We start from the raw sequence: 26,244 nt of genomic DNA, 5'->3' as shown, positions 1-26,244 counted from the left end.
CCAATCACTCCGAGGAGCAAATGTCAAGGTACAAAAAAATTGGGAAGGCTGTTCTGATTGTGTCAAACAGTTTGTACATTAGTAACAGAAAATATATGTTTGTGGCACCGTCTGTCACAGAAGAAATAACTTTTGTCTTATTTCTAATTCTGTGGCTGGTAGAAGTGTTGCTGGCAACAGCATGGCAACAGTGTTTACCTCGACACTATTTACCACTATGATGGCTTCATGTTTCATATGTGATTTTCATGATTTAGAGACATCCCAGACGGCCATCCTTCCACTGCGGTCACTGTTAATGTTGTCAACAATTTGGAATATAAAATGCTGGAATATTTTTTTCTTGCTTTAGTCATTTATTGTTTCTGTCACTGTTTCTGTTGTTGATCATTTGCTTTTAAATATTGTCTTGTGCAGTTCCTAAAGAGTCTGCATTTAGTTTTTTGGATTTTTTCCTTTCCTTTAGTGGTATATAGTATGTAAAACATCTTCAAACTTAAAAAGCCCTTAGTCCATAAAGGGAGTTACTTTCTCCCACTCTCTCTCCCAGAAAACACTGCTCCTTACCTACCTGAAAGCTCTGTTTTGAAGTCCGGGCTTTTCTCTATTACTTATCTACATTACCATGTAACACGTTTCCATAATGTTTGCCTCGCAGCAAGTTTGGCATGCTCTCAAACAAAGAATGAGCAGCTTCTGCCATTATTTCCTCACTACAACCACTACTGCTTGGAGTACATCCCCATACTCGGAGATCTGACATTATGGTACATAGCCAACATTGCCTCGCTTTGGTGACCAGTTGACCAGTCAGGGCAGACTGGGAGTCTCAGAAAGGAGGCCTTAAAGAGACAGAAGCTAAAATGGAGCGTTTCAGACAGTGAGAAAGGGGTGCTGCAGCAATGTACAATATGAGAGCAATGTGTTTTTTGAACATTAAAGCATGTAAACATATTTTAACAGACCTCAAAATTACAAATAGTAACCTGTAAATGTGCATAATGTGGATTCTTTAAAGAGGGCATATCGTGCATCAGGCTTGTACCTTTAATTTGGGGTTCATAGAGACATATCTTTCCATGATTTACAGCCCATAAAAGTTATCCTTACTGAAGTTATTCTAGGTCTTTATGCAGCTTAGCCTGTCTGTTTTAGCTCCTACCCCACTTCCAATGTGTCCCTGTTCTGACTCGCTGGCTTGGAAGTTGCCCCTCGGCAGACTTCCGCAGTCTCCGTCAACAAACAGTTGTGTGATTCCACTTCTTTTCCTTATTGTGTGCTCAAAATGTCCACTTCTTAAACACATCTGAACAAGCTCAAGCCCAAATCCAGTCTGAAATATTTAACTGCACAACACCAACAACCCACTGACCTTAGCAACAACCTTAGCAACAAAGGACAGCTGTTTGTAGACATGCGTGAAAGATTTGGAGTAAATTTAAGACAAATAGAGGAAACGTTCCGAGCAAGGCATTCAGAGCAGGATGAAGCCTGAGCTTCTGAACTGCAGCAGGCTTTCCTCAAAGTTGGAGCTTAAAGTTGGAGTTTTGACCAACATAAGCATGTATGTATAGCATAAGCATCTGACATAACAGTATATAAGTTTTAAAAATAAAATCCAAAACGCACAATTTACACAATATTTAAGCTCAATCGGGCTTATGTGGAAATGAAAGAAGAATATAAAGCAAAGTAATAAAGATATAAATAATTTTTCTGCACAATTTCAGGTTGTCCTTTAATGTACCTCGTTGCTTCTCTGTGCTTGCTCTGATGCTACCCCATGCTGTTAATCTTTATTTATTTGGTGTGAGTTATAAAACGGCACAGAAATTATAGTAAATCTAAACACTAGGGGTTATCATGAGAATCCCAACAGACGTTATTTATGTGAACACATCGGTTACAGAGAAGAGCAACTTGTTTGGACTATTGCAACCATATTTGACTTGTCCTTTCAAATGGGGTGAAGCACAGAAAAATCCTTTGTGCTGAAATGCCGAATACCCATTTGTATTTCTGCTTTCCTACCTTAGTGTATATTTACTCCCCGTTCTGTGCCCTCATAAAAACATACCAACAGCCAACACAAATGACAAATTAAGAGTCTTTAAGTTGTGATTTATCAGCTTCCATGCTCAAAAAACAGAAAAACCCCTCTGTGATTCATTTTAACTAAATAAACAGTATCCCTAAAACGTGTAAATCCAGCCATAAGGATGCAATTTTTTAGTGGGACAATGAGCCACACTGACTTTAGGATGGCAGCTGAACATATGCTGCCATCGTAAATCAGGGCCAATGTCTCTGTTTCTTCTCACTGTTCCACCCCACTGTCTCTGTTCCATTTGGCTGGTAATGAATAAATAAAAGGTCTCTTTATAGTCTTTATGGAGTACTCCGGGCTGCGTTAAAGAGGGAACTTTCTATCAGTGTTTCCAACGTGCAATTTCCCCTCATCACTTTTCCAGTGTAAAATGACGAGTTTCTGAGCCGCTTGAAGCATTTTTGATCAAAAAATGATAATAATCAGCAAGAAAAAGTGTCAAGAGACTTTGTTCAGAAAAAATGCTTTGCATTTATTTTTTTGCGATGACGGTATTTGTGATTGTTAACGCTGATGCGCTGTGATGAATCGCAAGTGCAGGCGAGACGTTTCCATTAATTCTTTTTTAAAATATGAGTCAGTTTTAAACAAGTGTCACTCACCCTTATTTCCATGCCCTCTTTTTTCCCATCCCATGCCCAGCTGCGCTTGGTGAAGTAGTTGACTGTGGCAAACTCAATCAAGGCAGAGAAGACAAAGGCATAGCACACAGCCATGAACCAGTCCATGGCAGTGGCATAGGCCACCTTAGGGAGGGAGTTTCTAGCACTGATGCTCAGGGTGGTCATGGTTAGGACAGTGGTGACCCCTAAGGACAGAATGGAAAGATCAGTAAAGTTCTTCTTCTTTTTAAAGACACACTTATAGGAAAGTTTTTACAACTTGAGTCAGATTTGGCCTTGGGTTTTGCCATCAAAGATTTCAGTAATCATTACTTTTAATGTATCAGTTTCTCTCTAGAGATTTAGGAGAAAAATAAGTTGTGTGAAACTTAAAGAATGTACTATGATTAAAACACTAAAAAACAAACAAACAATAAATCTAATTTAAACTATGTTTTGGGCTTGAGGTTACATTTAGGTAGCAGCTATGAAACTAAAAATTATGATGTGGTCCACTGCATTGCAGAGCTTTACATAATCTACTGTAGGAAATCAGAAAGTTGAGCCTGATACTGCTGACACAATTCAGTGGTGCATAAACATTGCAAGTATAGTGGGTCAGTCTTGTAGGTTAAAACTACGAGGAGCTAGCCTTGTCAGTGCAGTGAACCATTATAAGGAATGTTTCAGGCTGCATTTTTGTCCAAACCATTTAATACATGTGTTTCCGGCATCAATACAGTCCCTTGTAAAACCAAACCAGTCAAATGGAGCTGAAAGGTGCAAACTACCTACAATGAAAAACAATGGATGTAAGTCATTTGAAAACCACTTTGATAAGATCCAAGTTGTAAAACAAATCTTTCCTTTAGCTTATACAGAAACAGACAAACACATACTGTGACCCTGCAAACATTTAGTGCAAGCAGACTGCAGGATTGTGTGCAAAGGTTATCTTTGGTAAAAATGGCAAATTACCCACCATGTTAAAAGTGAACAGCAGACGTCCGTCTGCTAAAATTAATTAATTTGGAAATGAATCCCCTGGCGTATAAATTTCACAGCTCATTTCACATTCCAGCCTTAACAGTCAGTGTTGCTTGGAATGAAATGTGACTCGGACAATGGTTGCCCATCGAACCAGATAAAAACAATCACTTCTCTAGCCTATCTCATCTGATATAGGATGGATACACAGGAGGCTTTAAAAAGGAATATTGTGCTGGAGAGCAGGGAAGTCACAGGTGAGGAATTAGAAATTGTGACATAAAGATTGATCTCAAGGCTAGAAATTGCTAGATTTTTCAGGTGATACATTTTGACTTGATCATGTTCCACCATTTAAACTGTGTGCCATGTTTCACTTTCACTGGCATATTAGTCTGTACAGAAAGTACTCTTTATTAGCTCAGTGATTAATTGCTGTCAGGTAAGATGAGGACGAGGGGGTGCTCAAAGTAACAAGATGTCAAAAATTTAATCCAATTGTGAATCAAGAAGTATTTAGTCATGCCTACAAAATACAGCTTGAAAGCCTACAATGGATCAGAACTGATGAACCAGTACAGTTGCTAATGACTGTTGTAATGCTGAGAACTCAACAGAAAGACTGATTAGTGTGATGGTGAGAACATAAAGTACAACCCTGCTTGGAGCTGTGTCCTCAACAGTTATGTTTCAATCATCCCCTTCAGAAAACAACACTGATTGCAACTACTCTCTGATGTGAAGGAAATTGTGCTCTAAAAATTGAAGTTGAAATTGAGTTTCTTATGTAACTGAAATGATTTTCAGACGACTGTTCCAGGGAACATATTTGGATGTGTGCTTACTCAGAATTCATAGGTACAGTGAGCTGGAACATTTTAATATTCCAAACAGCTCTTTGCTTTGCATGCTCTTCAATACCTATTGTACAATGTATGCTGCTTCATGTACACGTGTGCTTCATTTTCAAATCAAAATGCTAATTATTTAAGAAGCACAGGTTAAAGGGCACTCTTACAGATTATACAACACAATAGCCACAAATAAGGGGAATGGAAAATTAGATTTCATGTTCGAGTGTTGGGTGATCTAAGCAGACACAATGTTCTTCACATGAATTGTCTTGGCCAAATAGAGTCTATTATAATTCATAGCACAACTGGAGAAAACATGATCAAGTGTTACATCAGCGATGAGAATAGTTGCACATTAAATTAGTGTTGACTATAAATAATATCCAGTAACATTGTGAACAATATAAGACTTTCTAACCAAAGACATTTGTTTAAATGTGTTGGTGCCCTCTTGAATAACAGTACCACTGTCACTAAGACTAAATAATGAGGATTTAATCTAATGTTTTCCTTAGAACTTAACTGATCTGTTGTTGCACTGCTGTCAATGTGAGAATCCATGGTAACATAAGTGGGATAATCTTAGTTGTTAAAAATGGATGTTAGATTTTGTCCAGATCACCTAGTACTCTCTCAGTAGAAACACAACCAGTTGGACATCCTCATCAAGAGATGCAGCACCTCGTCTATAAACCGCCACCCTTTTCCTGTGTCATATTTTCCAACTTTGTTTCTACTAATCCTTAATTAATTAGTGTTTGCAGTTACAGAGGTAGGATCAAGTCAATACTGTGATAAAAGCCTTGGGAAAAGTATATTGCTTTCCATGCTCATGTACACCCGAATGCACCAAGCTCTGTTTCATACATTATGTTTAGAATTAGAACTTTTCGTGCAGAACCATTTTTCCCCCCTTAAAAACCCTTCAGTTGTTTTGCAGTTTACTGAATCATCTGATGGTGTGAACAAATGCAGCTCTCCACATTTATTTTGTTCTTACCTTGTACTTCAAAATCCCCCCTCCACAAATTATCTGAATCATTTATTGAATTTATTCGGTTGGATTCAAAACGTAAGATGGCACTCACCAAACACAGTGCGCGCAGGAACCGATTCTCTGTTTAGCCAGAAGGAGACCTGAGACAGTATGACAGTCATGATGCACGGAAGGTAGGTTTGAATCACAAAATAGCCAATTTTCCTTTTCAAATGGAAATATGTTGTCATCACTACATATTCTCCTGAGGGAAAGGAAAGAAACAGAGAGAGAAGGGAAGAGAACACAGGGTCATAATTAGTAGTACAGCTATGCCCATCTGGGAGCAACACAAGTTCAAATATTCCAAGATGGATTTGTTAAGTAAGATCATTAAATGTACACTTGGATCATCAAAGTAGCTCATGAGAATTGTCTCCAGTCCCTTAGATGAGCAATTAAACTGTATGAAAACACAGAAAATGTTGGCTAAACGACACCATGTGCTTAGAAATATTCCACAGAGATTGTGATGTGAATTTTGCATAAAAATGTTACATGACTGACCTCTATTTAAGTCAGTTTACACTAGGACATGTTCATAAAAGTAGAAGTGCCGTTTGAAAGAATGGACATGAATGAAGTGGAAGGTGACATCGCAAACTTCAATGATTTTGATACAAATCAGATGATGCTGAAGTTCTATTGACGGACTGAGAGTTCATGGCAAAGAGGTTCCTGTGCAGAAACCTGGGTACAACTACATCAGTGAACTACGCCATTTTTCTCTATTTTATGGTGAGATGTTTATAAAAAGCTTGATTTAGCTTTTATTTATCACTAGTACAATCAGTTCAAACATTTCTGGTAGGAGACCCCTTTGGATCGGTTTGCTCTTCAGAGTTGCTTGGCTTTGATATGGATATTTTGGTAAATCCAATATTTGTAAATCTGCCATGTCTTTTTTTGACACATCTATGCTGACTAGGCTTGGGAGATGAAACGATAGCTGTCAACAATAGACACTTCATCAAGAGCACTAATTGTTCGACAGAATGTTCAACATTTTCACTATAATGCTTTTGATGCAAAACCAACTTGACAGTACATAGCGAAAAATTTCAGTTGCGTAACCAAATGCCCAATGTGCTCCTCTCTGGTTAATAACAGCCTCATATCCCATGGTACTGAAGTCCCTTCGCCGACCGCTGCTCTCCTGTTGGCTCTATGGTGATGTGCTAGCTGCAGCTGCATCACCCCTGTGGTGGAGGCTGCAGCTGGAGATGACCAGTGGCTACCATCAGAGACGTGCTGGTCTAGGCCTGGGATCTTTCTGCATGGAGCTTGCATGTTCTCCCTGTGCATGTATGGGTTTTCTCCAGGTAATACGGCTTCCTCCCACAGTCCAAAAAACATGCTCAAATTAATTGGTGATTCTAAATTGCCCGTAGGTGTAAGAGTGATTGTTTGTCTCTATGTGTAGCCCTGTGATAGACTGGTGACCTATCCAGGTTGCCTTCACCCTATGTCAGCTGGGACAGACTCCAGCCCCTCCATGACCCTAATGAGGATTAAGCAGTGTTTAGGTAATGGATGGTTGGATGTTTTCAGAGGAGCCTGTGTCGTGTTATGAGGAGTCTGGCTCCCTTATAGTTGGTACTGTGAAACTAAATGTTGGAAGAAGCCCTGACTTGAGGTATAAATAAATCTCTCTGAACATCATTAAGGACAGAAAGATAAAACAATCAATTTTAAAGTAAAAGAGGTTTGTAGTATATATTCGTCTAGGATGAGCAAAAGGAACATTCTACCAAACATCTTTCTTCATATGCAAATAATCATCTCCTGTATCTTGTAAGTTCACTTTCAAAAGTTTGTTGCTTTCTTCTTTGTGGAGGCCTGACTGCAACTGTCCCAGAGGCTCTTCTTTAGAGTCGACTTTCAAGCTAATGCCAAGCCATTGATTTTTAAAATACAGATTTTCTGTGGCATATTCCTTTAAATACACATTTACTTTTTCCTATAGATCTCTTTATAGATGTGAAGAACCTGTACCTGCGTCATTCTAACCCCTTGATATTTGCCACTGACGGCAGCAAATGGACAAATTCACTATTCCCCTAAGCACCAGCTCACATTGCCATGTCTGCAATCTGTGTTGCAAAGATATGAGAAAAACAGCCTTCTGTTCCCCGAGGTGCCTTTTCTGAGCAGATTCTGACCAGAGCTGTACTGGCTCAAATCCTCCCATTCCCTCAACTCACTGTAGTCCATTAGGTTTAAATTTTGAAGCAATACAATTTTCTGAAGTCCATAAACTGAAACTGTTTATGAAAAGAATCACATTGACTCCACCTTGAATTTTGATTCTTGCCAGAGCTTTAAAATACCGCTGCTATTCTCTTGACTTAAGTTCAACCCACCAAACAGCACAACAATAAAGACGGGCTCATCGAGAGCATCCTCTGTAGAGTTCAACAAGAGCTATTGTTGCAACAACACACTACTTGCTTCCTAGGAAAACAGACGACTGAGCGTGCCATCCAACAAAGTGCTTTCTAGTGTTTTAGTCTCCAAACACAACTGAAGTCTGACAGATGTCTGTGACTCTTCAGCTCACCTCCTGAGAGCTGCACGAGCAAACAGCTTCTCAACACAGAGGTTAAATCTCTCTAAATGGGGAACCAGTATGGCTCAGTTGTAAGCAATGCGATCTTTCAATGATTACCAGCTGCCCTACAGAAAGAACCTTTTATCTTAGCGTTTGCATTTATGAGTTCTTCAGCAGTTTATCCAGTCTTTTTGCACTGCTGCCTAAAGCTGATTGATGTTAGAAGTGCTATATTAATGCAGTGTGCCTGAAAGATGATCATATTTCAAAACTCTCCGTAACTCATTTTTAAAAACAATTTCTTGTACATGACAGTTAGTAATAAATCTAATAAAAATACAGCACATTCTCTGAGGTAGTTGAACTCTGTTGTATATCACCATATAGTTGCTGTAAATAGTCTCATTGTTGCTATATGTGAGTATCCAGCTCCTACCTGGTTATTTCAGTGCTACCATAAGCTTTAAGTCCTCCAGTGGAGAAATAACAAAAAGTGATTCGTGTGTGACAGATAAAAGGATTCCGCAACCGTTTTGAAGACGAAATTTTAAGATGAAATGAATACATAATCAAAAGCATGAGCTGGAAGATATTCCCTTTAATTTTGCAGTTATTAAAGTTGACTCTGGCCTATAGCCCAAAACAGACTGTTAATAAGACTTTCACCTCTGGCACACCTCTTCATAATATCTTTGTAAATATGCTGAATGGTTGCCCTGAAAACTGGTAACAGTCATCATTTTCTCAATGAACCAAAACAATTGAAGCTGAAATCAAAATGACACTGAAGAAAAGTGCAGACTGCTGCTGTATGAAAACACACAAGGGCCAAATGTCAACATAACACAGAGAAGCCAATTTAATGTACTACAAAATATATGCAGAAAAACTAATCAGAGTTTATATTTCAAACGTAGGAGTTCCATCCCACGACACACTAATTTTCTTTCACTGCTTGGAGTGTCCTCTAACAAAATAGAATTTCGTGCGTCAAACTACTATGAAATTTTTCTTGGATGACCAGTGTGTGCACGCTGCAGGCGGGCAAGCTCAGTGCGGTGTCATGTTTGCCTTAGGCCCTAACCTTTTGCCTGTTCCAGCACACCAAATCTGATTTAATTTGAAGTATATTTTATGCTTCTGTCTGGGCTGAGAATGGCGTATAGTGTACCTGTGCTGGAACTGATGGTTTCTTTGCCAATAACGTGTCCCAGTAAGTCATACTGGTTCAGTCTGGAGCCGTCCTCCGCCACAGAGACGGACCTCTCGTCCTCCTGGGTCCACAGGTAGATCACCTCGTTATTGGTATATGCATCTGGGCAACAGGGAGAGGGGAAAAAACAGCAGAAAACACAGATCAAAAATAGATATATGACTATATTTTATGTTTTTCTCATATCTGTTGACACTGTATAATAGATGAGCAACATTTGCTTTGGCAAAAAGGCTCAGAAGCAAAGTTTACTATTGATTTCAAGAAAAAAAAATTGAGTCATTTTAATACTGTAGTGAGAGAGTGATTCTTAGTTATACACAGTATTGATTAGAGTGATGGATTGTCTGAGGCTGATTCTGACATCACATTTCTCATATTCATTGAAAATTCCCTTTGATATTCACTTTGTGGCCATGTTAGCATGCCTCTAAGGATGGCAGTATTGCCTAGTTGTGATAGGTCAGCTGTTGAGACCGACACATACCAACAACTGTGTGATGGATTGGAAAATCTGTAGATATTCATGATCCTCAGAATCCAACTGCTCTGGTAATGCCCCGACTTTTGCTCTAGTGCCACCAGCAGGTTAGAGTTCTTAGTTATTGAGTGAAATATTTTAAACAAGATAGATCAGTAAATATGATAACAGGTTGGCAAATGTCTAGTTGAGACATTTATGGTTCCCACGCGATGCATCATTAATACATTTCTTTCATTTATCAGCAAATCCTTGCAAAACTGATGGCATTCCCATCAGCATCCCTTTGTGTGTCGTAATATTAGCATACTAACACAGTCTCCCATTGCTCTCATAGATTCTTAGGGTGGGCTCCAACACTATGCCTCACATACCAGGATGTCCCCTGTAAACTGTGAGATTGACTGATTGTGATTGAACGGTTTGTCTCCTGCAGTTCTGTCTGCTGTTCTTGTCCGTTTTCTTAATCTTTCTCTGTTCTGTCACATTTATTGCCCACTAAGGCCCAGATTTTAAAGCATTATTTCTTATTGTTTTCCAGTAGTTCCAGTTAGTAGACTATTTTTGCTATGGTGACTGTTATCCCCTCGGATCATATTTCCAGTGTGGAGTGCAATCCTCTGAAGTTTTCCAGGTCAGGGGAGGTGCCGAACACCTGCAGAGAACAATCACCACTGTTTCTGCAGTGTGATTTTATATTAAACTCAGTTTTTTTTTTTTTTTTTTTTTTTTTTGTGACCATCTGGACCAACTTACAACTTCCAAACTTGAGAGGACAGGCGTGCGCGTCCATTGGGAAGTCCTCCAGGTGCATGGGGCACTCGGCATGAATGGTCAACCTGAAAGGGCAGAGGGAGAGAAAATAAATGCTCAACCAGTCAGGCTGCGGTAGAGTTGAGGCAACCACTGCAAACACATCTTGATATATCTCCAGAAACATCATACAGTGTGCATTTTCAAAAACTAAAATTCATAGTCAGACATATATCATCACACACCAAGAAATTGGCATTCAGACAAATCCAAATGTAGAAACTGTAAATGCTTTAATATCAGAGTGCATATGAATATGTTTGAATAAAAACTGAAGGGAGAACAGACTTTGCTCTCTCTCTCTATCGCTCTCTATCTTCTCCCTCCCATTCTGTCAGTGTTAATGACAACTCGGCTGACGGGCAAAGAAAAATCCTCCAGAGAGCACCACAGTTTATTTCATTTGGTCAGATGGCCGAGCCACAAAATGCACTCTGCATGTAAACAGTGAAATGGTGCATATTATTTCACTCATACATGTTTAATCAACATGGGGATTACATTTGCCGAGTTCAAACAAAACAGCAACCCATAAAACCATTCTTCAGTGGACTGAGTTCCTCATAAATGGACCACAAACTGGGTTATTGTAACTCAGTTACAACATTTATAGTCCATGCATCAATTCAAAACGGAGTTATTAAAAAAAAAACAGGATTGGAACGGAATAACTGAGCTAGCAAATACAGTTAGTTTATGTGAACTAAATGTTGCTTGTTACACAGCTGCAGTTTTTTGCTTTCATTAGATAATGATATTTTGTGTCTTGGTAGCATGTACAGATTTTTACTAGGAACACTGATATGCTATGATTAATCAAGTATTGTAATGAGTAGATTCCCCGTGTGATTCTTCTTGCAGCCTCAGCATTAAAACTTGTAAGATCACAGCTTGCATCTACAGACAAACTTATTGTTTCTTGTTATTGTGTTGCATTTACAACAACCCTGTGCACACTGTTTTTTTTTCTTTTCTTTTCCCCACCCTTGTGGTTTCCTTCTGGTGCTGCCTCATTACTGATAAGTGGCTCAGTAACTACGCAAATTAATGCAATACAACATAAATCAAATGTGAGCATCGCGCCACTGCATATCATACAGCACTTAAACCAGCATCTAATTGATGCCATTCATCTCATTCCTAAGCTGTGCTGATATTCTGACAAAAACAAAGGCAAAAAAATGATTGAAGATAACAGAATCAGAATTACTCTGATCAGCCAGCTGTCTTTGTGCAATGACAAAACTTCATATCAGGTACATTACAATCATGATGACGTCTCCGTGAGGCAGTACTTGGGTGCAGCAATCCCTTGAGAAAGATGTGTCAGCATTCTAAGGCCCTCACAATGACAATGCTAACATGCTGATTTTTTTACAGGCATGATGTTTATCATATTCACAATATAGTTCTACATTTCCGAATAAAACATTTATTTAAAATCCAGCAATGGAACAATACAAGAAAACTAGAATGAAATCAGTGTTTTAGGGCAGCATTAACTTGTGTTGTATTACTTGTACAGTTGCACAGCATTGATTGTTAAGTCGTGCATCACTGGTCCAGTGAACCCGGTTCACGTTCATCACTGTGGATATCCCTCGATATGGCTGTACAGTTGTTTGTTTTGGGTGGTTTGTGAGCTGTTAAGCCCAGATTGGGAATTTTAAGAATAAGTAAATTCTTGCAAAAGGTTTGAACCACAAACATACACCACTGCCTTCGAGGAGGACATTTTAAACTATTCATAAATTAATTTCCTCTATCAGGGAAACAGAATTGCTGCAGACACCATGAGGAGTTTGAGTTAAATTGAGGTGAACTGAGAGTGAGTGATAAATGCTCTCACAGAAATAAGACTGCAGCAGCACTGGCAGACAATACCAGCTCCCTCAATTCAAAATAATGATGCAATCCTGCAGAGCGGAGGCCTTCACAGCATTTGTCAGTTCAGATGCTGTAGACGTGCTGATTAAATGGATTTAAGCAGTTGTTTAGTGAGGAGTGCCAATCAACACCGGGAACTATGGTGACACACTCTGCATTAAACTTGCTGTAAGATGGATTTACATTCTAAAGCCTAATACCTGTGCAGTGTGCAAAAAATCAGCCTGTCCTTTGGAGTTATGCAGGGGCTCTAACAATAAAACTAAATTTCATGTTCAGACTTGCCTCAGCTAATCAGTCAAAGCTCTGTATGAGTGTATAGGAGCACATGAATTGAGCAATAATCTTGCAAGTTAAAAAAAAAGTATACATTTGTCTGATTATCATATGGTGTTATGATTGGTAAAATACGCAACTGAAGAATAATTTATAGCTTTTAATATCCTAAAGAAACCACGGTGCAAATGCAATGCAAAATATACAATCCCATTAACTGAGTTTTGTTTGGATGCTTAAAAGTAAATAAAAATGCAGCCCCAAACTCGATATAAGATCACCACTAAGTCGGTGTCTAAAAGGCTTTTTGCTTTTGTATGACAGAATTTTATCATACTTTGCCTCACCATGCAAATTATTCATCATCGTAACCCACATTTACTTGGTTTTGTAAACATGTCAGTCCTTGTGATACTGCACTACAGCTCAGGTGTCTTAGTTGGCCTTGGCAGCGCTGCCACCACATAAAATCTACTCAAGTGTTACCACAAAATGAAATTCTTTCACTATTTCATTTTCACCCTTAAAAATCAATACTGACCTTGTGGAAGAGCATCATAAAAATATTTCTTTTCAAGCCTTTTCATAGCCCTGATGCCAAGCTGCAAGGTAGGCTGATTGACAGATTCAGAGTTTAGATCAGATGAAACCAATGAATTATTTTTGCTCCAGTCCTGTATATAACAGTATCCAGTTGGGTGATGCTATTTAAAGCGTACTTTAGGCATGACATACACACGATGGCAGTCCTTTGATCAAATGAGTAGTATGCGCTTGGCTGTCTCTGTGAGAAACATATGTGGCCCAGATTGGCTGCAAATCAGTTATCTTACTCTTACACATAAAATGAGCAGAAATGATCCAGGTGTATCAGCTCTCCACAAATGTATTCTTAATCCATTAATTTTTCATCTAGCACCATGATGTTCACATTTAGGGTAATAAATACAATGTTTCAACAATTATTGCAATAACTGAAATGAAATTGGACAGTGATATACAGAGCATTGGACCCCCTACCGATATCTTTACTGAAAACCTGTCACCCCTGTGAAGAAGTAATTGCCACCCTAAACCTATTAACTGGTTGGTCCCTTGGTGGCAACAACTTCAGTTAAACATTGACATGTATCAGTATTTTACATCACCATGGGTGAATTTAAGCCTAGTCTTTGCTGAAGAATAGTTTTATTTTAGCCACATTCAATGGTTTTTGAGCTTAACCTGCCCATTTAAGGTCTTGCCACAGCGTTTCAATTAGATTTAAGTCCAGACTTTGACTTGGCTACTCCTAAACCTTAATTTAATTCTTTCTGAGCCATTAAGAGGTGGACTTGCTCGTGTGCTTTGGGTCATTGTCATGCTGCAACCCATTTACTCTTGAGCTCCAAGTCAATGTACAAATCATGCACACTGACCTTAACTGAGGCAAGTGGAGTTCTATTTAAGTGAAGTTTAGTTTCAAATGCCTGGCAGTAATCATATGTGTGTGTGGCTGGTGAAACTGAACCCAATTGCCAAATGAATTTGGTCATCTGGTAGATTGGTAGCTAAGGGGGCAATTACTTTCTCACATAGGGTAACGTGGGCTAGACGGCATTTTTCTTTCAATAAATTAAGTCATCATTTAAAAATTGCATTTTGGGTTTTCTTGGGTATCTTTGCCTTATTACTCCGTCAAGGAACAGTGGAGTTATGTGATGATCGGTGTACGTTTGTGTGTCCGTCTGTTCGCAACATTACTCACAAACAGACTAACAGATTTGGATGAAATTTTCAGAGATCAGAAATGACACAAGGACCAAGTGATTAGATTTTGCCAGTGATGTGACTTATAGTCTGGATCCATGGATTTGTTAAAGATTTCTGTATCATTGCAAGATAGTGGCACGCCGTCACTGTAACCATGACAACAAGTGAACACTGTTAGCTGCCTGCTGATGATGACATGATTGACTGACTTCCATCAGAAATGATACAAGGAACAATTGATTAAATTGTGGGGATGTTTCTGAGTCCCATCAATTCCTGACGCCCGCTACATATTTAGGTCACGTCATTCGGTATCCGTACATAACGTACACATGCATAACACACGCCTGTGTTCAGTGCAAGGTAATTTTGTTTGTGGGCACTTCTATATTAAATGGCCACATCCTATGGTGCCGTGATTTCTGTCACAATTTTTTTCAAGATTTCAGCCGGTGGAAATGATACAACGGAGCAGCACAGGACTGTGCTCTCTGACTGCTGTTCTTGTATTAAAATTAGTTTGATCTGTAACATTTAAGTGTGACAAATATGCAAAAATAGAAGATATCGGTAGGACAATACTTTTTCAAAGCACTGTACCTCAAAGCAACACTATACTGTACAGGCTCACAGAGCTGCCAGAACTGTGGACTCTTAGGATGGGCTCACACTACAGGCGTTCAAACATCCGAACAGATTTTGAAATCGGTTTGCATCACACACATAAGGAGAAACTTCAGAAATATTCTGCTCTCAAATCTCAGACGTGCTCACGCTACGAGATGTGAAAATAATGGCACATAACACACAAGATTATCGTTCCAGAGGAAGCAGTGCACCACCTCATGCCATCTCATAGGGTAGCGGATGTAAACCAAATGGAAACTGAGGTGCAACAGCTTACTATAATAGTAATAATATGTTGTTGTGAGAAAAAAAAACATGTAATGCAAAGGGCTAAATGAGTCGGGATGAGAAAATGGTTGGGCAGATGCAGTCAACAACGGGCTTTAAGTTTTAAAATCTGTGGCTCAACTGGCGCCCGGATAGCTCAACGGGTTAAGCGGGTGACCCATGTACAAGGGCTGGTCCCTGATGCAGCTGCCTGGGTTCGATTCCTCCTCACGGCCCTTTACTACATGTCTTCCCCCCACTCTTCTCCCTCCTTTCCTGTCTGGCTCCACTGCACCTATCTAATAAAGGCAAAACAGGCCAAAAAAAAAACTAAAAAAAAACAAACAAAAAAAATCTGTGGCCGCTTGGAACAGTGTTTGCTGCTCCAGGCGGTAGTGTGATAACTGTAACAATCCAGAGTTTAACTTGAAAATAACTAACATGTCTAACTTGAGTCTGCAAGCAGTTTGGTAGCATTAAGATTAGATCTGCGCCCTGCTTTAGTTCAGTGGCAGTGTTGACTGGGGATCACTTACAAAAGTATCTTACCTCATTGTGTAGAGAAGCGTGCCGTTGTCGACTAGCCGTAGCAGTTTATTTGGAGTCGTCATGTTGTGGGCCACAGATTTCTTTCCGTTGTGGAAAAAGGTGTCAGGAGTCCAGATCTTACTAGCCAGGAGGTTGTTAAGGGGTAAAACTTGCATGGGGCCATCAAACTTCAACCTTTCGTCCCTCCAACTCTGACGGAAGAAGACATCGATGGTGTACTCCTGCAGGGGTGAGAGTGTGAAGAATTAGTTGGCAAGATAACAGTTTACAAAGCTAGGACATGGCGCTGTTTACTGCCGACATTTTGACCTGTCAAAGCAGCGAAAGCAAAGGTGTAATTTATAAGATTAATGATGGCTGCATTCCATTTAGGTGAGCCAGTTCTGCAGAGCTGGTATTGCGTGTGTGTCTGTCCAGTCAATGACTAATTGGAACACTTAATGGAATGGAGCCACTAAACGTTATTATTTATACCTGTGCTTTTCTGCTTGACAAGAAAAATGTCTTCTATTGTTTTGCCTACTGGACTCTAACCTTATGTAGAACCGATAATAGGACAACTGTCCCATATGCCATTAAGATCTGTCAGCAAAGTGCTTTAAATGTCCCATATGGTGAAAACACATTTTTGTTCTGTTTAGTGGCTGTTAAGAACTTGGAGATGTAAAATAAAATCAGTTTAGATATGAAGGCGTTTACTTCTGCCTTTCCTTCCCCACACAACTAGTTTCAAAACAAAACAGCTAATTTAGAACAGTTCTAAAACCAAGGGTTATACAGTCATGGTGACATCTGCAGCATTGTAATCTAATAATGTGAAAGAAATGCTGTGATGACAAGTGAGACTTTAATTAATTTGTTGGGAGGGGCACGATATGGGACCTTAAACAGAAAAACAACTTAATAATACGCATGTATCTTCTGCTCACCAGGGTAAATATGCACGCACACAGCTATACATGGCAGCCATTCTATTGTATTGTAGAATTTATTGGTTATTTATTTTTGAATCATGTAATTACAACTGTGTTAACAAAGCAGTGTTTATCTTTCACACTTGAAAACCCAACAATGGTCTGAGACGCAAATGAGCTTCTGCGCGAAACCTTGTAATACATCAGTTTCATATTTTATTAATATACAACTTATTCTTTCTGTGTTGTCACCAACACATGAAAAACTAAATAAAATAAAGCGGATGCAGGAAGTAGCCAGTCAAACTAAATTTATTTCACATTATTCATTCAATTGGACTTGGTGTCCTAGCAACAGCTTCTCTTCACCAGCTGCGTATGGCGGCTGTGCAAAACGAGAGCTGCCGCTTTTAACAGAGTGAGATGGAAAGAAGCTGTCTGGATCTCACACAACAGTGCACATTATTGGTGATCAATAAAAGCACGACGCATGTCCTCTCTGATTCGCACTTTGTGCTTTTTGCTGGTGCGTTGAAATGCTAGTGTCGTGCTCACCATTGAACTATAACTGGCTGCTGCCTGACTTGAAACCTGATAAAATCATTTCTCAGTGGCTTTAACAACGGGACGTCATCATGCTCAGCAGGAGAAGGGTACAGCAACACATCAACAGGGCTCCTCTAAACAGCGCACGATGGACGTCTGTTAATTGATGTGATTGACCTCCTGATTGCCTGCAAACCTACTATAACACAATTACACTACAGCTGTCCTCACAGCAGTGCTCTTAATAAAGCCCACAGAGAGCTTTACGGACAGATAAAAGCAATAATTTGACAAACACGTTTCCTTCAGCCACATTATTTCTTGTTTTTCGCACCTATCGAGTGTTCTCCTTTGATTGCACTCTTGGCTCAGTAATGTTTAAAGTGTCTCTCCATCTCTTCTTTTATATATATATATATATATATATATATATATATATATATATATATATATATATATATATATATATATATATATATATATATATATATATATATAAAGAAATGATTAAAAAGCTTCATCTGTTTTAAATTAATGATATTAGATTCATTTAAATCATGAAGTAGATGCCCAGTAGAGATAACAAAGGACTCTGCAGGTCACAAGAAAGACTGATGACCACACACTCGTAGCACTAGGACACACTCCACTGTGATTTATTGCTCTGTGTCCCGTGTTTCTTTGACCAAAACTTTACAGCAGTGCTCTAACAAAGTTTGTGACATCTTGGCACAGAAGACCCCTTAAACCTCCATCACCACAGTTTCGCTCCTGTTATGCACTTCATTCTTTTCTTTATGAGATGCCAAATCTAGTTGTAATCAGTGTAAAACATCCAGTGATGAATAAACACACAATAATGTGCTTGGCCCAGCTGGGGTGAAGCCATCATTTGTTTGTTTCTGTTGGACAGAAATCTCCTGTAAACACGGGGAATTAATTTGAAGATTGAAAGACAGGAATGAGGGAAAGTATAGTCAGTCTCCACACAAGGCCAAATGGCACAATTGGTTCAGATGCCAGCTGGTGTTCCTCCAGGGACTGAGTGATTGATTTCTCCTTGACACAGGAGACAGAGCAGAGCTTCCACCCAACAGCAGTTTTTAAATGTCTTTTTTTCATAGCGACAAGAATCATGAATGGAGCTACTGTAGCAAACAACTGTAATTTAAACAACATTTTTGAAACATGTCACCAGTGTTGCAATTAGATTCATGAATACAGAATAACTCTTCACAGATAATATACAGATTCTTTGTACATGCATACATGATTTCTGTCATCTTGTCTTTATTAGGAAGTAGAGTATAGAGACGCAGAATAAATGTGGAGAGCAGAAGAGCGGAAGGACGTGTCACAGCGATCTTTGAATGGATTAGAAACAGGCATTACAGATATGCTGCATATGTCCTACAGAATGAGGTCACTTTGGCACCCAACAAGTACATATAAATTCAACAATCTACAACTGTTATTAAATGTATGTGCTCAGACTATATTAGCTGTTGTTTGTTGCTGTGATTTGAGTACCTAAATAGATTGAAATCCTAAACCTAGCAGCTAGATGGAAACTATATTATTCTCTATACAATGTAATTATTTAGTGCTACAACTATGTTGATTATAAATTAAATTATTGGTTAACTTTTTAAATATTTTGAAAAAGCAATAGTCCACAGGTAATTATAGGCAATTTACAAGGGAATAATAACTAGATTGATGACTGAAACATGCTATAATTGATTTTCTTAGATTAAAATAAATGAGTATGTGAAAGGTGTCACTGTCACAAACTCAAAAAACAACAAAAACAACTGACTGTGCAGTCCTGCTCAGTTGTTTGTGGATGCTGCAGGCAGCAGTTTTCAGCTACAAAGCCCTGATGAACTCTGTATGCTTCCTGCTCAGTGAAGATAGCAACTAGCTGGTGGAGGGAGATGGATAGATAGATGAATAGATATAAGACCACAAAGTGGCTAAGAGGAGAGATTTCTGAGCTTCAGTTCATCTGATAAACACAAACATGACTTGAATGCTAATGCTGCTCTGGGCCTCCTTGATGTGTGCATACAGTTTGCAGTGGCTCAGATCTAATTTTTATCATTTCATTTTCTGTCATTGGACCATCAACTGATTAAAGGGCCCCTCTGGTGGAAATCATGTCGTTGCTTTTTACCTTGTTAACATGTCCTCATGGTGTTTCATATGCTGGAAGACGCAATATGAGCAGGGAAAAAACAAAAAAAAATCATGGTTGAGCATTTTCACCTTGAAACTGCAGTGTACTGATGTCTCAAAGACAGATTCAATGGTTTCACATGTAGCAAACCTGTTAATATACAGGATGGGGCTTTCTGTATTATTATCCTCCTTCAGAATTGGTTTCCTGTGCAACGTGTGTGGCTCAATTATTAGAATATTACAACTTGCCATTGTGCAGAGTAGAGTCGTGTCTGAACAGTGTTGTAGGTGAGCTGGTGTGCTTGAGCTGCAGTGAGTGGGAGGAGGGAAATGAGATTTCACAGGCAGTCTATTTAAGCAAAGAAGACGTTTTCACTGAAAAAAACAACTTCTTAATACATAACTCTAAGACATAGAGACGAGTCTCTGGAACTAAAGAACTTATCAGCTCCAGAAAAAATAAATGTCCTCCATAATTTGGCTTAATTTCAGATTTGCTTTCTTCTAAGCAGTTTGACTGTGGCCCTCTACGACAATGATATTCTTTGGTACACTGAGCTTCAAAACACACAGTTGGGCTTTTGTCTATTTCTATACTAACCTTACCACTGAACTGGAAGTCAGATCAGGTTACATTTATTAGTCACCTTCGATGTTGCATATAAACAGCAAAACAGTAACAAATACTACAGCAGTTCTTTACAATGTTCCTATATATTCACATAAACACAGGCATAGTGCAGAGCCTAATAAATTGAAATCAATTAGGAAAGACAATCTGTTTATTTCCATGCTTCGTAATGATGTAGAAATCACTGTCACTGTCTTAAATGCCATAACTAAATGGGTCTCTAATGTCTTCAAGTCGAGGTTAATTACTGAACACTATGAGTAAATACTGTAGGCCTGTCGCTGCAGCACACAGATGAAAATAGGCATTATACAGCAAAGGCAAAGAACAAGCACGTCACACACTAAGAAACGTCTGCTTTGGTCATATGTGAATATGTGTCACGGTGGAAGCTGAGCAGTGGTACTAACCAGCCATTGGCAGGGGGAAAATGATGGGAATGAAAGGAAATGAGGAAAATGATAGGAACGGCTGATAAGGTGGCAGTTAAGGTAGGATATACACTAGACTGGGCTAAATGAGTCTAGACGTTAAAAAACGACACGGGGTCTGGCTCCCTGATAATGGCAGGAAGGTTGTGTCTAATATCTGATATAATATTAATGCAGCCTTTTATCTTGAATTAATGAGTTCATTAAATTCTAAACATTTAGTTATTACGTCCTATTTGAATAATGTCATCATGTTTTAGTTTTAATTTGGTTTTTCTCAACAGATCCGGACATTTACATCATGTGGTTTCAAATGTATTTTTCTTTGCATGTCAATGAGTTACCACATCAAATTACTTACTTTATATGCCACTACATTTTATTTATCTGTTAAAATATATATTTTTGAAGGCACAGAGACCCAAACATGGTATTCAGTCAAGGATATTCCCACTCACTATCTTACTGTGAGGCGTTCTTGACTACAACTTGATGTACACATTTTGTTGATCTAGATTAGCTGACTGGTTTGACAGGTTTGAGTCAGTGTGTTGGCGAAGACATCACATTGTGCAAGGGAGCTGTTTTCCCAATTTATTGTGCAGAAATGTTATGTGATATACGTTATGATGTCTTGCCTTTGACGGTACACAGTAGCCCAGAGATAATATTCTAGTTTGCTGGTGTGGTAATGATACAAATCGCTTCCAAGAGGTAGCATATATCTATTGGACCTGGCTCTTCTGGATTTCACACTCTGGGCATTGTAATGATCAGTCAGAGACTTGATTAATGTCTTAATTACAAGTCCTTCTTACTCTCCCGTTGTCAATTATCCTTTCTCGCTTTACTTCTTGTGTGCCGTTCACCTTTCCCTGCTGGGAGCGTAACCTGTGTGAGATTTGCAATGAGCTGTGAATCCCATACCAACTCCAATTATCTTCAGAGTTCACGGGCTTCTGCTGCTCTGAGGCATAAACATGTTTTAGCACTTCACCGTGCAGTGCTTCAGACAAGAACATTTTGTTCCACAGATGTATAATCGGACATGTAGCAGTCAACATATAAAAATATAATGGACATGTCATAATTAAATTATGGCTCCTATGAGCTGCACACTGGTAAGTAAATGTAACTCAAAGAAATGAAGGAGAGAACAATATCCATTAAGTGCGACCTTATCTTGCTAAAATCATGTCTTTATTTTGAGGGATGTGAGGATTGTTTTCACTGACTGTGTTTTCCCCCAAGCACTACGTTCTGGCTAGTAGACTTACAAAAAGTAAGGCTTGTTTGGTACCAGAGACTAGGGAGACGATGCTTTCTTGTGTCCTTCATATGGTTGGGCTTAGACTGCAACGGCGCAGTTAGGAAGGGTCATGATTTTTATTGAATATAAAAAAGTAAACTTCTTATGTCAGCTTTGTAACTCTATAAGCCCAAGGCTATTTTTGGAGTAATTTTTACAACCTTTACTTCTAAGCTCTTATTGTGGTCATTATTTGGGGGATAATCATACAAGTATCATTTTTTTAAATGCGTTTGTTTTTTTTTCAGGACAGTCTAGGCTGTCCTAATCTTCCATTGTTTGATATGATAAATACTTCCCGAATTTTTTGTTTAATTTTTTGCCTTTTATCAAGAAAAAATATGGCTAATGAAATTATGTTTTTACATGTATCTCATCATTAAATGCTGCAGGAAAGATCTGTCCGTAGTTGTGTAGGAGAATATAGAAACTTCAGAACCATGATGGTTGGATACTGTCAGACTTACAAATTGGGCAAAACATGTCCTCAGTGCCTAACGGAAGTAACTGTCATTATTTTATTCACGAAGTTGTTCACATACAGTAGCCTACTTGCAGACATGCCAAAACAGAACAAATTTTGCACTCCACCCACAAACAAGGGCTCCCCAGTGTCTACTTTGCCTTAGGCTTTCCAGAATCAAGATTGCCACTTCCTGCTTTCACACAGGTGATCTGCGCACAATGTTTAAATAATTGTAATAAAAAAGCAAATCAATCATTTTGTGTTTAGTTTTGGGATGTAATGTCAGCCCTATGTTAGAAATGACACAGAAATATTTCAAACCTGGATTACTCTTTGGTGCACAGAGAAACATCTGAAAGGTTAAGTTCTGCTGTTTATTACTCCAAGGAACGCGGCAGAGTTATGTGACGATCAGTGTACATTTTTACGTCTGTCCATCTGTCTGTCTTTCTGTGCGCAACGTTACTCAAAAATGGAATAACAGATTTGGATGAAATTTTCAGGGAAGATCAGAAATGACACAAGAACCAAGTGATTAGATTTTGGCAGTGATGCGGCTTGTAGTCTGATCCACGGATTTTTAAAAAGACTTCTGTCTCATTGGGAGATAGCAGCACGGCGTCACTGTAACTATGACTACAAGCCAACACTAAGTCAGCTGCCTGCCATCGGAAATCACACAATGAATGAGCAGACTTGGCGGAGTACTATGCTCTCTGAGTGCTTTTCTTGTTTTTATATGTGGTGGGCCTACATTATAAAACACCGAGGACTTTGTGACTGACAACTGAGAAGCACGGCTGTGAAAACGTGAAGATATCACTCTGCAGAAATTTTATTTACTTTCAAAACATTACTTCAGTATGTACAAATATGTGACAAGCATAATTCCAAAACTGTGATTCCACTCTTTCATGTGACGTACTATTAAAATGCAATGCAATGATCACATTGCATAGATATTAACAGATCTAGATGCGAAAGCATCTGTGAGATGATGAGTTCATGAGTCATTCAAACCCCAGTAATAGGTGTGGTGATGGCCACGCATCTGTATGAAGGTTGTAACAATGATTAAATCTGATGTAAATTCTAAATTATTTTTCTCTCCCTGACACTTCATCATTCAGATAAGCAACTAGGATTGTCGGAAAGGTCAAGTCGTGCGGTTTCATTTGATTTGCGTTGCACCTACCAGCAATAAATTCTTCAAAGCAATTCAACCGAGATGAATGGATGTGAATTTAGATGCAAAGTGCATCCGTCAGGCTCTAAGGGTTAACGTCTCACCAAAACAAGGTATGAAGCTGTGACAGTGAAGAATGCCTAATTCTACAGTTTGCTCAAATGGATTTGACGCTGTCATGATTGCAGCTGGGTAATCTTCTCTGGGGTCAAAAGATAAACATGTTGAAACTTGGACCAATACAATAGTTTGCTCCTAATCAGAAAAAGTCGAGCACCCCCTGCCCTTTGATTGATAAATGATTGTAGGGGACTAAAGTCATGAAGTCCTATTACCTGTGGCTGCCATTTTCACTAGATCTATAGGACAAAAAGACTGGGCCTGTTCTGCTTTTACATTGTTCCTGCCCTGTATCTTGTGACACTGGGGAACACAATGACCTGCATGTTGTGCAGGAAAAAAAAATAAAATTGTGGCCTATTTTAAGAGTATAGTTCTCTCTGAAAGGTGCTGTGAAAATAAATTTAAATTCTGTCTGCTCGTTGAAAATGGGTTTAATTGGGCTTGCAAGTCTTTGAACAAGGACAACATGATTGATATAGAATCCAGGAGAGTTCACCTTCAAATTTTAATAGCACAAACATCCATCTGTTCTGTCAAGACTTTGAACTGATCAGGCATTTTGGAGTTTGAGTTTCCTGAATTTTAAGCATACGGATATTTGCTGAAAATGTCAGATATCCCAGAAATGTTTACCTCCAGAAATTGTGCCACCCTGGTGAGCTCAGGCCATCACTGATGCCTTTGTCAAAGCAGGCTTCAGCACAGTTCTTATGACAACCTAAATCGCTTCTCATTTCATCAGCACAGACTGTCAAATCCCACCATGAAAAAGGTACGTGCCGTGACGCTGTATACATGTGAATGAAATGTGACTCCTTAGACTTACAGAGCGTACAGAGAGGGAAAGAGGGAGACGGAAACGAAAGACACGAGGAAACGAGAAGGGGGAAGCCAGAGGTAGAGAAACACGCCCACCCACTTAACGGAGATCAGCATCAAGACCGTAACCCACATTCTGGGTCTTTGTGTGACAAACTGCAGAGATTCTTCTTGGTCAAGCACAACTCTGAACAACTTGCCTTGTTATTGGCCTAATATTTGAGTTTCATGCCAATTACGCAGTTGGCTTCCCTCCTGTTGCGATATGGGACACTCAAGGCAGATGTGGTGTATTGGGGTCCGAGTGAAGAGTGAACAAGTGGCCCTTAGGGTAAGCGAAGAGCAGACATTTCTGGGACACTTGATGTTACAGAGATGGGTAATTGGACTGGATGTACACAACATAAAGTATGAGATGCCTAGGGTATAGTGTGCTCTGTCTAGGAACATATCAGTTTTATCAGTTTCTCAAAGCAGTTAAGCTCTATATTTTTCGGCACGCTAGCAGCATGACTCTAGGGATGGCAATGTCGGTCAGCGGACCACTTTGATCCACAGTGAAATATCTCAAGAACTACTGGATGAATTGCCATGAAATTTGGTGCAGGTACTCTGATGCCTCTCATAAAATCTGAGTGTGTATGTACTTCCTTAAGGATTCTCATTCAGACAATATGCTGATATCTTAAGCAAAACCATCCTCTAACCCTTATATGTCTCATTCAATACAAAACACGGGCCTTAAATGGATGTCTTAGTCATTTACAGCTACATGGTAACAGCTTCTGAAAGTCATGTTTAACCTGTCTTTGACTTCTCCGCTTTTATTTCTTCACTTACATAAAAGTCGATGTTTCAAGCTGTGACTGAGATGTCACAGATATTCAGCTACAGAGGTTGACTGAGGGGGTTCAGCTTCCTGCTTTGCATCGAAATCAGCTTTATAGAGGGGTACATTATATAATTTTGAGATGGAACATGAGTAAACAAGGTTTATGAAATTACTTTATTAAATGAAACTAACTTCAACAAAAGACCAGTACATGATAACAAGATATAGACTAAGTTGAAAGAGATTTTTGTATACCCTCAGTAGTATACAGGGGGTTCTCCTCTTTGCTTTAATGGCTAGATAACTGCCTCGAGTTAATGAGTTAAACTCTGGTGAATTGTCTTCAAAACAGAACATTCCTTTGGTGAGCACATCAAGGAAATATCTTTAAAAGCTTCTTTCCACCTCTGAAATACCTCCAGGATTAGCCATTTCTTCCCTTTAACTGACCTAGAAAACTGGTCCACACTTTTGTTCTCAGAACTATTTACTGCACTGTTCTACACTCAGAGGCTGTCCTGCTCCACACTCATTCAACTTGGTAGCCTGGAAACTCATGATCCAGAAAACATGATCACACGACCTTGACCCACTGAGTGCCGAAACTTAGTGTCTTCAAAAGTGTACAGCCATGAAAATGACTTGCCCTTCAGCAGGTCACATTTTTACATTATCTATAGGCCTGCACCAACTCTCTGCTCACTAGAAGAAACAACCCACTTTATTCTCTAAACTCAAAGTAGAAACCACCTTCCCACCCACTCACCCTCAGAAGTGGCTCTCCGTTTTGGCAACAGGCACCAA

At 39.1% G+C, this 26,244-nt stretch overlaps 1 protein-coding gene across 2 annotated transcripts in view; it reads right to left on the bottom strand.

Moving 5' to 3' along the window:
• Positions 1 to 26,244, bottom strand: part of gabra3 (gamma-aminobutyric acid type A receptor subunit alpha3) — a 101,419-nt gene that overhangs the window by 9,538 nt on the left and 65,637 nt on the right. For both annotated transcript variants that reach the window (XM_023275411.3, XM_035950591.2), the window contains exons 5-9: positions 16,003 to 16,223; positions 10,588 to 10,670; positions 9,309 to 9,452; positions 5,639 to 5,791; positions 2,710 to 2,915 (exon numbers count right to left, since the gene is read on the bottom strand). In XM_023275411.3, the coding sequence (XP_023131179.1) occupies positions 2,710 to 2,915; positions 5,639 to 5,791; positions 9,309 to 9,452; positions 10,588 to 10,670; positions 16,003 to 16,223 (807 nt within the window). The remainder of the gene's footprint in view (positions 1 to 2,709; positions 2,916 to 5,638; positions 5,792 to 9,308; positions 9,453 to 10,587; positions 10,671 to 16,002; positions 16,224 to 26,244) is intronic.

Source organism: Amphiprion ocellaris, chromosome 14 (assembly GCF_022539595.1).
Source record: "Amphiprion ocellaris isolate individual 3 ecotype Okinawa chromosome 14, ASM2253959v1, whole genome shotgun sequence".
Taxonomy (NCBI): domain Eukaryota; kingdom Metazoa; phylum Chordata; class Actinopteri; family Pomacentridae; genus Amphiprion; species Amphiprion ocellaris.
Note: the sequence above shows the minus strand (reverse complement) of the source record. Positions and strands in the feature narration are given on the sequence as shown.